General features: G+C 35.4%; 1 protein-coding gene across 1 annotated transcript in view; it reads left to right on the plus strand.

The window, feature by feature from the left end:
• The window catches only part of HCN1 (hyperpolarization activated cyclic nucleotide gated potassium channel 1), a gene marked incomplete at its 5' end in the record, with an annotated part of 379,261 nt that overhangs the window by 265,096 nt on the left and 99,561 nt on the right, over window positions 1-14,604 (plus strand). Inside the window, one exon of the mRNA XM_077752889.1 lies at window positions 2,738-2,956. Coding sequence (XP_077609015.1) covers window positions 2,738-2,956 — 219 coding nt within the window. The remainder of the gene's footprint in view (window positions 1-2,737; window positions 2,957-14,604) is intronic.

Raw genomic sequence — 14,604 nt, forward strand, 5'->3', positions numbered from 1 at the left:
GGCGGGAATGGCTTTGTGTATATGTGGACATGACCTTGTAGTTGCACAGAGACCCACTTCCAGAAGGACCTTGTGCTTGTTATAAAGTTCCACTGCTGCTATCTTGATATTCTCAATAACTTTATCTGTGAATTTATGTTCTGTAAATGAAGTTCGCTGGGACAGTGGAGCATGAACATGACTGTGAGCACCGGAGCTGCAGGGGGCCACTCTGCATACACAGGTTCAGACCTGCAGGCACAGCGGGCAACGCAGAAGCCAAGCAATTGGCCTGACGGCAAGGTGCACATCTGCCTGCCTCCGCAGTCTGAGATGCTGTGTCCCCAGTGTGGCCAAGCCAAAACTGGGCCAGATTACCAGTGGCAACAGCAACCCCCAAAGCAACAGCAGCAAAAGCAGCAATGGGGGATGTAGGGGTAGCTCCCCCCACTGCCAGCAGGGACAGGAATCTTGGTGAGAGGACAGCTGCCTATCAGTCCCAGTATCCCATCCCTGCAGTATCTATAGGAACATTAAATCTGCCTAAATCCCAAGACAATGCTTGTGGAACTCAGATGGTAAAGTTTGTTAGTAAATTATTACAAAGTTAAGAAGTACACATGGATGTTGCCATAAAGCACATTAAGGAGTTACTAGAATTATTCACAGTTTACACTGTCCATCTTTGAAAACTCCTACAACATTGCAAAGCAAATATCCACCTGTCTAGAAATACAGATTAAATTTAAAGATCATCATATTTGATGGAAAATAACATTATTTTCATATATAACTTTAAGTGAACCGGTGATTAGCAAAGAAAGGAATTTTTAGTATAATTTTGTTTTATAATTGAAAGTAAAGGAATAAAATACATAAACAGGCATTTTGAATTATATATGAATTATGAAACTACTTTTGGTTTCTTGCACAACCTTAGTGAGTTATAGGAAATGTCAGAGATAATATTAAAATGCCAGCACATACATTTACATTAAATTCAATATACAGACAGTATAGAGGATCTTTGTTGTGATGGAATTGTTCTGTATCTTGACTGTGGTGAGGAATACAAAAACTTACACATGTGATGTAATTGTTAAAACTAAGCACACACACAAAAGAGCACCTTAAATCAGTGAAATATGAATGAGATCATTGCAGTGTACCTATGTCAATTTCCTGGCTGTAACATTGCACATACTTTGTGGGATGTTAGTATTTGGGATGAAAGGTACATGGTTTCTCTATTATTTCTTAAAATTTGCATGTTAATTTATAGTTATCTTAAAATAGAAGGCTTAATAAAAAATCACATTATACATGAAACTAATTTGTATAAAGAGTTAAATCTTCATTGAAAAATTGTTCTGTTAGAATCATCAGTTCCAGATGTACTAAAATTTATGTTAAATCAGAAATTTATACCAATGTTGTCACAATCTATAGGATATTCTAAATAGCTCCAGTTGTAGGTACATCAACAGAAAGATCTTTCTTAAAATTTCTCAGAAACTATCAGAAATTATTTGTGATCTTACCTTAGCCAAAACAAATGATGTCACTTTAATTTTATAATTGAAAATGAAATTGATAATTGTATTAATTTTGATGACCTAAGAAATAGATTTTCAGAAAATTAAACCAGAAAAATTATATTACCAATATATCATAATAATACAGTATTTCTATTTATTGCATTCTATATAATTATGACACAAAAATATTATTTTTTTGAAATTTATAAATTTATGTTGTTATTCATCTATCACTATTACTGTCATAAGTAATAAAATATTTTTAAAGAAAAAATTATTATATATTATCTTTAACAGCACTTTTTTTCTTACACTTTGAACTAATGGACCCCAAATTTTCATTTTGCAGTGGACCTCATAAATTATGTAAGTCTTGGGCCAGAGACTTGATACAAATTGATCCAAATAGTCCTTTAAATTTTATCAAAGGATAGATAAGATATATTGAATAGCTTATTTTTAGAATAGAGTTTGGAATAAATTTTTGAAAGGATTCAGAAACTGCATCCAGTAACTAATCTCAGAGGTCAGCTTTTTTCCCCAGAGGGTTTGCCAAGATATTATTTGCTTATTTCATTTTATAAAAAGCCAACAAAATTCATCCATCATCAATCCTGACATTTGAATTCCATCTACATTATCCTGAAAGAGGACTTCAGGGAAGTCTTTCCATTTATCAGACCTGCATTGCCACAATATGTTTGTTTTTTCATTTAAGAAATATAGAATTAAGGACTATGCAAAAATATCCGTTTGGATTTTAAATCTCAACATCATAGTTTTGATAAAAATTCCTATACATAGGCCCATCAGCTTCATACTTACCTGCAGCATTCCTCAGCTTGCAAATATGTTGCAAGAAAATGACCAGAATTCCTTGAAACTTTGGAATGAGCCCATCGCATTCATTCTCACCATTTTTATATGGCAGTCACAGCATTGTCCCAAAAGCAATTTTAGTTTTAAAGACAACAAACATAAAACTGACTGGGGATGCATATATTAACAGTAAATTATTTCTGTTTCCTAGTGGTAGGCAAGCTTTGGAAACATCCAGTCATTTGAGGAGCAATTAAAGAGAAGTACTCATGTAAATGTTCCATTACAAGGATGTTTCTCCCTAGTCATTATTCTATAATGTTTTGTGTACAGGTCATACTCACTTTTTATTCTGCTACCCTGATGACTCAGTCTGTTTTCCCTTTTCTCTTCTGTTCCAGAACGATTCGTGGGGAAAGCAGTATTCATATGCACTCTTCAAAGCTATGAGTCACATGCTGTGCATCGGGTATGGAGCCCAGGCCCCAGTCAGCATGTCTGACCTCTGGATTACCATGCTGAGCATGATCGTTGGGGCCACCTGCTATGCCATGTTCGTCGGCCATGCCACAGCTCTAATCCAGTCTTTGGATTCCTCAAGGCGGCAATATCAAGAGAAGGTAATTTGCTCTATCACTACTGTCTTCAACCAGCTCATTTGTAAATTAAATTAATAAGGTTCACAGTAATTAAACTATTTCTCTATCAAAAACATGATGAAATGAAATGTATAAAGCAGGAAAACACAGTCTGTTTTGATATTTTAAGGTTTCTTTAAGATGCTTGCTATAGTTTTTGTTTCCAATTTCCTTCTTGAATAACATTTTTAAATCTGAATTTACATTCACAGAAAAAACAGTTACATGTTTCAGAATGCATGAAGCTGATTTAAAGTATTATCATCGATCATGTTCTATCATATTTCCACAGTTAAAATAATATAACGCCTTCTCTAGTGTATGTTAGAAAAATGTTAGCAGTTAAATGAAAACAGGCAGCCATTGCACATGTCCCTCTTTATGTTTCTCTGCATTATAATCATAATTTATATTATAATCCATATGCTTAGCTGAACATATGTTGCTCTTATATCTAGATAAGTCACCATACCCTCTAGTCTTAAAAATGCATATTAACAGCTGCTGTCGTGCATTCTTCTGCACAATGTGTTAATTAAAATGATTGCAGCTCTAAACTTTTCCCAAGAGAGAGAAAAGTAAATATATGCAATGATACATTCATTGGATTTTTTTTTCATATGCTGAATTAATTTGGCTGGGGTTAAACCTTGGATAATTGAACAGTACTTATGTATTTGCCCAAACATCCTTAACTTTTTGACAGATAAAGAAGACTATTTCCTAATTGAAGGAAGATTTTATAATGTAGAAGTTTAGTTAAACATGGCAGAGTACATAGTATACACCTTGCTAAAGACCATTTTTGGAATTAATGGTTAAAGTATTTCTAGAATACTTCTAGTGAGTGATAACCAGGTTAGGCTTATAATTACTTACAACATAGCCAAAGATTTTTTCAGTTGTTTTATTTACAGACATCTTCAACACTATAATCACACAATAGGAGAAAAGGCATGCAGATACTTTATTTCCCTTGAATGTAATTACACTGCCACCAACTATTGCAGTGAGCAAGTTGGTATTTTGTTACTGCAGTAATGAAGAGATGAACCACCAAAATTGCTTTGAGGTTCATTTTAAAATAAAACCTCCAATTAAATCAGAAAAAAACAAAGCACCTAGTAAGGGAGAGGAAACTTCTTACAATGGTGACTTTGACTGAAAATTGTACACTCACAGGAATGTGGGCTAACTTTATGGGGATTTAAGATAAGATTGCAATAAGGTATATGTTTTTATTATACTGTTTTTTTTTCTTTTACAGTTGATACTACTTTTTTTTTAAAAAAACCATGCTCTTTTCCCATCTCCTTTCTGTCTGCATCATTGGTATCTATTTTCCTTAAAAACAAATCTTCAATTTCTGGTATTGCATTTATTCCCATTGCACCTCATATTAGGTGAATTCACTATTTTTTATGCTTTTAGACCTGCTTTAAAGACAGGTTTTACTAGGAGACCCAATTTATTCAACTATGCAATCATAGACATTTATAAGCAAAGATATTATGATGCCTGCAATAAATCAAGTCATCAAGTTCTTGAGATTACAAGGGCTTAATAGAGGACAAGCATACCAAGCTAATCCTTTGTTACTTTTCTGACATATGGAACAATCTAATCCAAAAGAGCTGATTACAAATATATGCATTTAAATATAAGGATACAAATATACGTATTCTTATTCTGAATGTTTCTAATATAGAGTTATACAATACCTCTTAAATGTTTTCAAGGCTCATCAAAATTGTATCATATATCAGAGCTTTGTTACCCTTTTTTGGCTCATTTATATCCCATTGTATGGATATAATACATTTGTTTATCCATTCATCAATTGATGGACATTTGAGTTGTTTCCCCCTCTGGCTATTGTGACTAAAGCTGCTGTTAAAATTTGAGTACAAGTGTAATTTGAGTATTTGTTTTCATTGCTTTTAGGCATGTACTTAGGAGTGGAATTGCTGGGTCATATAATAATAATTCTATGTTTATCTTTTTCGAGAAACTGCTTATTTTGTAGTTAATATTTGTCTTTCTATGTACTGGAACCATCTGCCATGGATGACTGTAAAATAATGATATAATTTTTCATCAAAAATAAATTTATATTCTTGAGGTAAAACAAGTCAGTTCCAGTACATTTCATAGTAGTCATTCAAAATGCACTGGTTCAACCCACCTAATCTGGCCTCAGAATTCATTCCTTGACATTGTCTGTTGTCTCTCCATCACTCACCATACAGTTTGGCTGCAGTGAAAGTACTGATCAATTCTAGTCTAGTGCACTACTGCATGCCCTAGTCTACTTCAAGTTATCCAGTCCACTGTGTATGTTTGGAATCTCAAGGTTATTTAATTCTGTCTTCCTAGGGAATATCTGTTCATTCTGGCTTTCCCAACCTGAAGCTGTTCTATCCTAATCAGTAGCATTAGGTCCTCTGATTATGAGATCCTTATCTACACAATGTCCCAATGATAATAATCTGAACGGGCTAGAGTATCATCATCATCACCATCATCATCATCATCATCATCATTTTCACTCTTGACCCTACAAAAATGTGATGCAGCATTGCAGATTAAACTCGGACTTGAATCACAATGTATGCTGCTAATTTCATGGGTCATCATGTTTTGTATTCTGGCATTTCAGACAACTACATTTTCCTCTTCTGTCAGATATGGAGACTTTATAGCATAAGACAGGTGGCATTTGAAATGTGCCTCTCCTGATGCTCTGCCCTGGAATACTAGCAAGCTTCATTGTTTCTGTAACTGGGCTATTGAGCAAGCTCAATTTCAGCAATAACCAAAAGCAATCATATTTTTTTGTCTCCAACTGTTTATTTAGCTAGGGTCATTTTTTTCTGAACAAATAAAATCCCTCCAAGATCCTTTTGGGGTTAAAATCCAGGAATGAGAGAGGCAGACTTATTCCATAGGTTGTCTTCTGTCTCCTGTCATAAGCCTATTAGGACCTACTATTTGTCATTATGGAGAAGATACAAGGAGGGGTTAAAGAGAAGGGAAGAGGCATTTTGTTGTTGTTGTTGTTGTTGTTGTTGTCATTGTGTTTAGTTTATTCATTTATTTTGAGAGAGAGAGAGTGAGCATACAAGCAGGGGAGGGACAGGGAGAGAGAGAGAATTCACCCTGACAGTGTGGAGCCCAGTGCGGGGCTTGAACTCACCAACTGTGAGATCATGACCTGATCCGAAACCAAGAGTTGGATGCTTAACGGACTAAGCCACACAGGCACCCCAAGAAGAGCCAGTTTTAACCCCTTGCTAAATGTGTTAAGCTACTGTTCTTTGATGGGTATGGCATGTGATTAAATCTGACACTTTGTGTATGTGCGTGTGAGATCCTTTGGCCTCTTCAGGTAACACCCACTGAGTCTCCCTCCTGCACTTTCTTAGTCCTGTGAAATCCGGTAGTTATCTCCAACCACTTTCTGCTCTGGGTTCCTTGCTTTGCCAGGTGGTACTCTTGGACAGGACCCAGGAAATAAAGTGCCCTCCACCCCCTGTATGGCTCAGATCTGGTCCATAGAAAAGCGCTCCTACATCCCTCTCTTCCCCCATCCCTCAGTGCTCTGTTGCCTCTACTGCCAAAGTGATGAGGAGCCTGTGTCTAGCTTTCCCCACTTCTTTGGCAGGAGTCATACCCTGTCCACAAGTTAATTCTGTGCTGTCATATGTGATTCAAATCCCAGGCCCATGACTCCCAACTATGTGACCTTATTTCAGAGATCCCCACGTGGTTTTCTTGAATTGTCACCCAAGATGAAGTGTTAGAAGGTAGCCTTCCCACCCCCTATCCCAAAGGGGACTGAGAAAGAGACAGCAGAACAATCACTCTCTCTGAAGAAACCTTCTCACTAATCCCATCAGGAAAATACTCTACCCTCTTGACATCTGGGGACCTCTGATGGAGTTCAGACCTTCAGGAATCTTCATCCTCATGTTACTATTTTCTTTTGTAAACCAGGATATGAAAGACCACTTTATACAGGCTGTTCGTAGTTAAGTTCTGGGGGAGTCAAAGTTATGTGCAGATTTTCAACTGTGCTGTGGAATCATCACCTTAATCCCCATACTATTTCAAGGGTCAACTGTATATATAATTGTTCCCTAGTCAACTAAGTTTGGAAATGTTGACTGAAAAATGTATGGTTTCTTTGGATAAATGTGTGTGTCTTGAACATTTACTTTGTTATCTCTGCCCTTTATGTCGCGCCCCCATGTATTTTTAAGTGATTAAAATGTACCTTGGAGGCACATGGGAGACTCAGTCATTTAAGTGTCCAGCTCTTGATTTCAGCTCAGGTCTTGATCTCATGGATACCTGAGTTCAAGCCCAAATTGGGCTCCATGCTGACAGTCCCCCCCCCCATGTGTGCTCTCTCTCTCTCTCCCTTTCTCAGAATAAATAAACTTAAATAAAATAAAATAATTGTATAATAAAATAAAATTAAAAATTATATATTTGGAAAGAATCTATCTAGAAAAACTCCTCAAAGTATACCTGGGTGGCTTAGTCAGTCAGACTTTAGCTCAGGCTAAGGCCATGATCTCACATTTGTGAGTTCGAGCCCCGTGTCAGGCTCTGTGCTGACAGCTCAGAGCCTGGAGCCTGCTTTGGATTCTGTGTCTCCCTCTCTCTCTTCCCCTCCCCCACTTGTACTCTGTCTCATACTCTCTCTCTCTCTCAAAAAAATAAACATTTTTTGAAAATTAGAAAAACTACCCAAAATGATGAGTATTCTTTTTTTTTTTAACTGACTTGGTAGTTACTCTCTTTTCTAGATAAGTCTGCAGTTCATCTAGTTTTCAGGAGATGAAAATGCTTTTGATCATCCTGTGTCTTTATACTACGGCACCTTAGTTCTTATATACTTTGGCACCCCTGGGGAGCCCACTACTATTTTTAGACTTGTCACTTGCTTTCCTGTCACATAATTATAGGAATAGCATATTTTAGGTGAACAGTTTTCCCTCTGTAAGAAGCAAGAATTACAACAAAATACACATCATGAATTTAGAATAAGAAAAACTTTCAACTTCCTTGGTGGCCTAATGTACATGAAAGATTTTTAATGTAAAATTTGAATATGACCAGAGAATCATTTTAATTATATGAAGAAATTATCATATTGAAATACTGAAATACTGAATGGCTTCCTGAACCCAGGAAGCAGAGTGTATAAATCCAAGACAGATGCAAGACTAATTTGTTTACACAGGCCATGCTTTCTGATGGTAGAGCCCAAGATATTGAGCCAGTGCTACCCCAAACTTCAAATATTGATTATGTTCTATAAATTTTTAAAAATTACATATTCTCAATTTAATAATGATAAGAAATTTAAAGCTAAATCTATCCAAAATAACAATGATACAATTTTCTTCATCTCCACATGAGTTTATAGGACTCTCATTAAAGGCCTTTTGGACTAAGAAGTTATGGTTTAATATAAGTAGTCTCTCACTCATCAAAGTGAGTTGTATGTAATTCTATATGCAACCATATTGAATTATACACTTTTATGTAATCATACCAAAAACATAATATCCTAAATCTAGTCAGTCCAGGCAAATATTTTTTCTTGGTTTTAATTCATAATCCATAAATTCTTATTTTTTTCTTGTAAATGAAAAACTACTATCCAGGACTATCACATACATTTCTTAATCCATAGAAATCTTTTTTCTTTTTTAATCAATCTAATCTCCCAAATTTGTATAAGCTGATGGTATGGCCAAAGACAAAAAGCTAAGCACCAAGACCTACTCTCATTTTTAATCCACTCAAATCCCATTTACAATAAAGCAGATTTCACATCCATTAAAGTTATTATGGTTAATGTAGATATTTTCTTGGTAATATGCCTTTCAAAAAGAGTTTGGGTGAAGGACCAATGATGCCAAATCCACTTTTAAATTCTTACAAATCTCTCCATCAGACTTCATTTCCAGGCAAATAAATTTTTCTCAGCAAGCTAAATGAGTCTGACCTATTACATCTTTCACCCTACCCTTCTATGTATTTTTACTCATTTCCCTATTTACATGGGTTCTGCCCTTCCCTTGGGAGGGCTGTGACATCTTTTTTGATGATCTTAACCTATAGTAATTTGTTTATTGTATCTATTTTATCTGTCCAGGGGAATATAAGCACCATGATGGGAACACTTGCATCTCAGCTTTTGTGTAGCTCAGCCCTGTACACAGAAACCTTGGTATTATGATGTTGAGTTTACAACAGTACTCAGAAGGGACAGTGAGGATTTAGAATGTATACTGGTCTGGCCTTTATTCTAACATATACAGAAATAAGAGTTCACAACTTGAACTTTTCTGAATGCTGCCACTTGAGTGTACATGAACACATCTTTTAAAAATTAATTATGTTGTTTATTTACTCGTATATAAGCATTCTATAAAGATATTGCCTCATGTTACAGTACTTACTTGCTTATGTGTTGTATGTATGTATTTAGCTTAAACACAGGTGAAAACTTAATTTTCAGTATGCTTCCTCCTCTGGAATTCTGAGATTGATTTCTCCGTAAGTAAAAGGTACATTATCAAAGTGTCTTTCATCAGAGTTGAAGCAATTTTTTGTTTCTGGGTTGATCGGGAGTGTGTTCTCCTTTAGGACATGATGGAACCCATTGTCTCCAAAAGATGGATGGGTGAGTTTATCATTCCTGTCATGCAATTCTGAGTCTTCAAAAAAAAAAAAAAAAAAAAAAAAAAAAAACAAGAGCAAAGAGGAAATTTNTATAACCAGAGCACAGAGGAAAATTTGGAGTAGTAACTACAATAATTTGTAGGTAATGCTATTACTCAGTTAAAAAGAAAGGAAAACAATTACATCCTGCTTTTCAACCTAGCTTCATTATTAAGAAATTTAGTCAGTTGAGCTGCTAATTTGGTTTACTAATTTTGTGGGCTATGATAGTATTTGTCTTCAGAAAAGCAAAGAGGATTTGAAGTCATAATGACCTTGACCTTGGAAAATCAAATTGACCCAATGCTTAAAGTAAAAATGGCCGGATGCCTTCATTTTCATTGGGAACATTCTTAGGGGGAATATGTAGCTCTAAAATCCATGTGCATTTAGCAAAATGTCTCACTTGCTTTTCTTCCTTCTTTGTAAAGTCTTCCTTCCTTTACAAATGAGAATGCCATGAGCACAACTCCCACATGGTTCCTTAATTAGTCAGAAAGATTTCCAATGCTGCTATACCATACACTTTTTGCTTCCCAGGAGCTGAATTTAATGTACTCTGGTATGTTAAAGTGGTAGTATTGCCAAATGTTCTCAGGCCAAGGAGCTTCTAAGACTGGGGATATCTTCAAGATTTTCTCCTAGGGACACAGCAGTGAACTAGCCCTTGGGTTAGTTTCATGTGACCACTTGAGCTGCTAACAAATCAGACCTCTGGCAGAATGATGATACTTTGTTTCCAGCAGAGAAAAACGTCTTACATTAACTAAGTACTGTTATAAAGACAGGAGCAAATAAAGGGAGAGAGTTTGAAGCTGTTAATTCAACTAAGGTGAAAAATAGATATTTGCCAATTGTGAATCTCTTATACCACTGATTTTCAACCAACCTTTCTATTTTAATATATTCTACCAGGAGTATGGTATTCCTTTTCACTCAATAATACTTTCTATACCAATATTCTGTTATAGACTGAAATTTCCCTTACCTTACTGTAGGTATTCATGGTTCTAGGGCTGTACAAAGTGGCAAAAATTGGTCGTTATCAATCTTTCGTTTAATTCTTTGTAGTTTACATTTATCACCTGTAGCTCATCTAACAGCTTCGTGTAATGGCTCTAAAGTAGAGTTGCATTTTCCACAATTTTTCTTTTTTGATTGAGCTACTTAATTTTTTAGAAGTGTTTGAATTTTCATTTGAATGTACTCCCCAAAGTTCTCTTTCAAGTATTATGCTATACTGTGTTTCTGTTCCTCATATATCATAAGGAGATAAATACATTATTAATCACTTTCACAAGGTGGAAGCCTGGTCACCAGGATCCATTAATCTGACAGGAACGCACAATGGATAATAATTAATGAATGTAACTTGTATTTGCTCAGTCAGAGCATGGGAATGCACTTGAAATATTCTTGAAGAATGCAGGATCTCCTTGGCCTGAGAACATTTGGCAACACTACCACTGTAACATACTAGAGTATGTTAAATTCAGCTCCTGGGAATCAACAGGCAGAGATAGTCACTATTAGAGAAGTGCCCCAGAAAAAAGCCCTAATTTTGTGAAGATTTCTGGCAGACAGGAATAAAATCTAAAGAGGCCCAGAGGTGGATATGTGTGGGAATATTGACTTGTCTAATGTGAATGAAGGAAAAACTACCTTGCTAGGGAAACTGTGAAATAATATTGGGTTACAGTCCACCTCCATTAGTTTTGAATATGGAAATGATAAAATCGTACATTGGGAAGAGGATACCCACTGCAAAATTTTAGCAGTGGGATGTAGTCACCGAAGCTGTCTGTTAGGAATGTACTATGAAGGGAAATGGAAAGACATGATAAGAGATTTTAAGAATTTGACATGATTCATATGGGGTGCAGTGGGGGTGGGGAGAAGAAAAAAAGATTTATAAAGAAACCCGATGAAAGAGATGAAGGGAGATAGGGAAGTGAAGGACATGGGGGAAAGCATAGACGCGTGGAAAGGTTTGCCATGATTCAAGAGCACACAGGAAAGTGTGATTAGAGCAGAGAAAAGTGAAATGGCTTCCGATGAGAATGAAGAGATTAACATGTGTCGGGTTGGGAGTACCTCACTGGGCCACTTAAACATGTTGTACTGTAGAACTACTGAGTCTAGTAAAAATTTGAAGCAAAAGAGTGGTATGATTAGATTTGAAATTTTTAAGAGTTCTCAGAGTCCCTTGTAGGCAGCATATAGATGGGTCTTGGTTTTTTTTATATCCATTCTGTCACGCTATGCCTTTTGATTGGAGCATTTAGTCCATTTACATTCAAAGTGATTATTAATACATAGGTATTTATTGCTTGTTTTTTGGTTGTTTCAGAAGATTTTCTCTGATCCTTTTTTGTTTTTCTCTTTTTCATGGTTTTCTGGTTTTCTTTTGAATGTCACATCTTCTTTATCCATTCTTCTGTCGTTAGACACTTGGGCTACTTCCATAATTTGGCTATTGAAAATAATGCTGCAGTAAACATTGGGGTGCATATATCCACTTGAATTCATGTTTTCATATTCTTTGGATAATACCTAGTAGTGCAATTACCAGATCATAGAGTAATTGAGGAAGCTTCATTCTGTTTTCCAAAGTTACTGCACCAGTTGCATTCCCACCAACAGTGCATAAGAACTCATGAATATTGAACTTAGTATATTGTATGAACTTCAAGTACAAATTTAAGTACTTCCACTGTACAAACAAAGCAAGTCTAAATCACTATGATGCAAAATATTTTCAACTTTTTCTGACTACCCCAATATTTTACTTAAAGGGTACAAACATATATTCAGATGATAATATAAGATAGATTATTATATTTCACATTTACTGCTTCCACTTTGCTAAGTAAAATTATCTTAGAATAGTATACTCAATTTAAAAGATTTCTTGCTGTCCTCCTACTTCACCAAGTTATTATTAAAACTAATGAGCTAAAGTTTTGGAAGTTACTTAAGCAATTGGGGAAAAGCCACTGTTAAAATACTTAGCATTAGCATATTTAATGAAAAATAATCTTCAGCTTCAATATTTCAGTTTTATTAAGCAGTATGCAGAGGGGATTGAAGATGTCTACTAAATGACACAAATAGATTATTTCTACTTTTTCCTCGGTGAGAACAGATTTCTAGTAATCATGACTCCCTGAATTAAGTTCCACCCTTGTATTTAGTGGAAAAGCAACACATTAGAAACAGATGCAGAGCTGCTAAAGGTAGGTGTAGGGAGGGTAAAGAGAGAAATGAATTTACAACAGAGCAAGAACAGGAAAATGATTAAAAATCACATCTCACAGCTAAAAAGCCAGTCCTGTGGCACGTTGTAGCCTAGGACCACGCTTTGCCTGCACAGGTGGGTTTCAGTTGGTTTAGATCAGGCTCTGGTTGGAGGACTCCCATCCTGCATCTGGCCTCCACCAAATTTTGATCAATTTACAAAATGTATTTTTACTATCCTGTTTGTTCCCTCTGTTTTGGTGGCATATGACAGGCCGATTGTAAAGCTAAGCTGTTCCTACAGACATGAGAATTTTGGCTTACACATACTTTAAAAGGTGAGGAGGCTCCGAATCACATCACAGTAATGGCCAGAAAATAACGAACAGCTAATACTTCCTACAAGAGCAGTGAACATTCTCAAACAGCCGCACGGGGATCAAGTAGATGATAATTATGCAGTTTTGTTTTCCAGTTTGCGCAAACTTACTTTTTCTTTAAATTGCACTCACCATTTAATTTCTCCAGATTTTTCACCCAAAATTTTTACTAGTTATAAACAAACAAAAAATTCTAAAAACCACTTAAATTTACCTTTCAAAAAGGTGGTAAACATTACTCAAAATATCAGGAACTTTTACAACTGATTTGAGGAATGTTTCTTCTAAAATACATTTAAATGCTTGTAAAGGGTAAAGGGGTAAAAGTCTTAATTGTCTGGAAGTTTTCTTTATTGGAACACCGTTCCCTGATTGGATGACTCATTCCTCCTGGCTTCTTGGCAATCTTATAGCCTCCTAGTCATGCAAGCTACAGGAAGTTGTGCGTTGGAGAAATCATACAATTTTAAAGATTACATTTACAGATCAATTCTCTTTTTTTAAAAAATGATTCAGATGACTAGATTCTAACTTCAATAAATTAACAAAGTTTTCTTTATGCAGTCTCAGTAATAATATACCTTTAACTAGCCATCTGAAACATCTAGTATAAAGAATGCAACATCACCACATTTTATAGTACTATTATAAAATATCCCATTTTCCATCTCAGTTTTAGATCTTAATAACTAGAGGCTAACTCGATGCAATTTTAAAGAATCGGAGCAATGAAAATAATCAGTATTCTGAGATGAATGTGCATGGGGGTTCACCTATATTAGAACATATCTATAGGAACATATCTGCATTTTCTCGGTTATCATCAAGGTAGCTAATGCTATATAGACAATATTAGCATAAATATTTCTTGAGTTTAAAAGATATTAGGTTACATTTTTTTATGTTATTGTTACTAGAAAGAAGAAAGATTTCTCTGTTTAGGTATCCTTATTATGATTTTATTCTCAATTAATTCACATTTTAGAGATAAGAAGCCTGTGATCTAGAGAGATTAATATATTCCATATTCCCACATCAAGCTAGAAGAGTGGCAACGATACAAAGCAGCATTCTTACTTTCTAACCCAGTGTGCTTTGGAAAGATACATGGGGAGTTAAAGGGGATAAAATTATCAGAAGTATTTTATACGTCAGTCTTTGCATTTTCCTTTCAACCTCCAAACACAGACCATAGCATCCAAAGACCCTGTTCTCCGCTAAAATTACTATTCTAAGATTATTGTGTGTGTATAAACAATGCTTTTGAAAAAA

This window comes from Crocuta crocuta, unplaced genomic scaffold, assembly GCF_008692635.1.
Source record: "Crocuta crocuta isolate KB4526 unplaced genomic scaffold, BGI_CrCroc_1.0 scaffold409, whole genome shotgun sequence".
In the NCBI taxonomy this organism is placed as follows: Eukaryota; Metazoa; Chordata; class Mammalia; order Carnivora; family Hyaenidae; genus Crocuta; species Crocuta crocuta.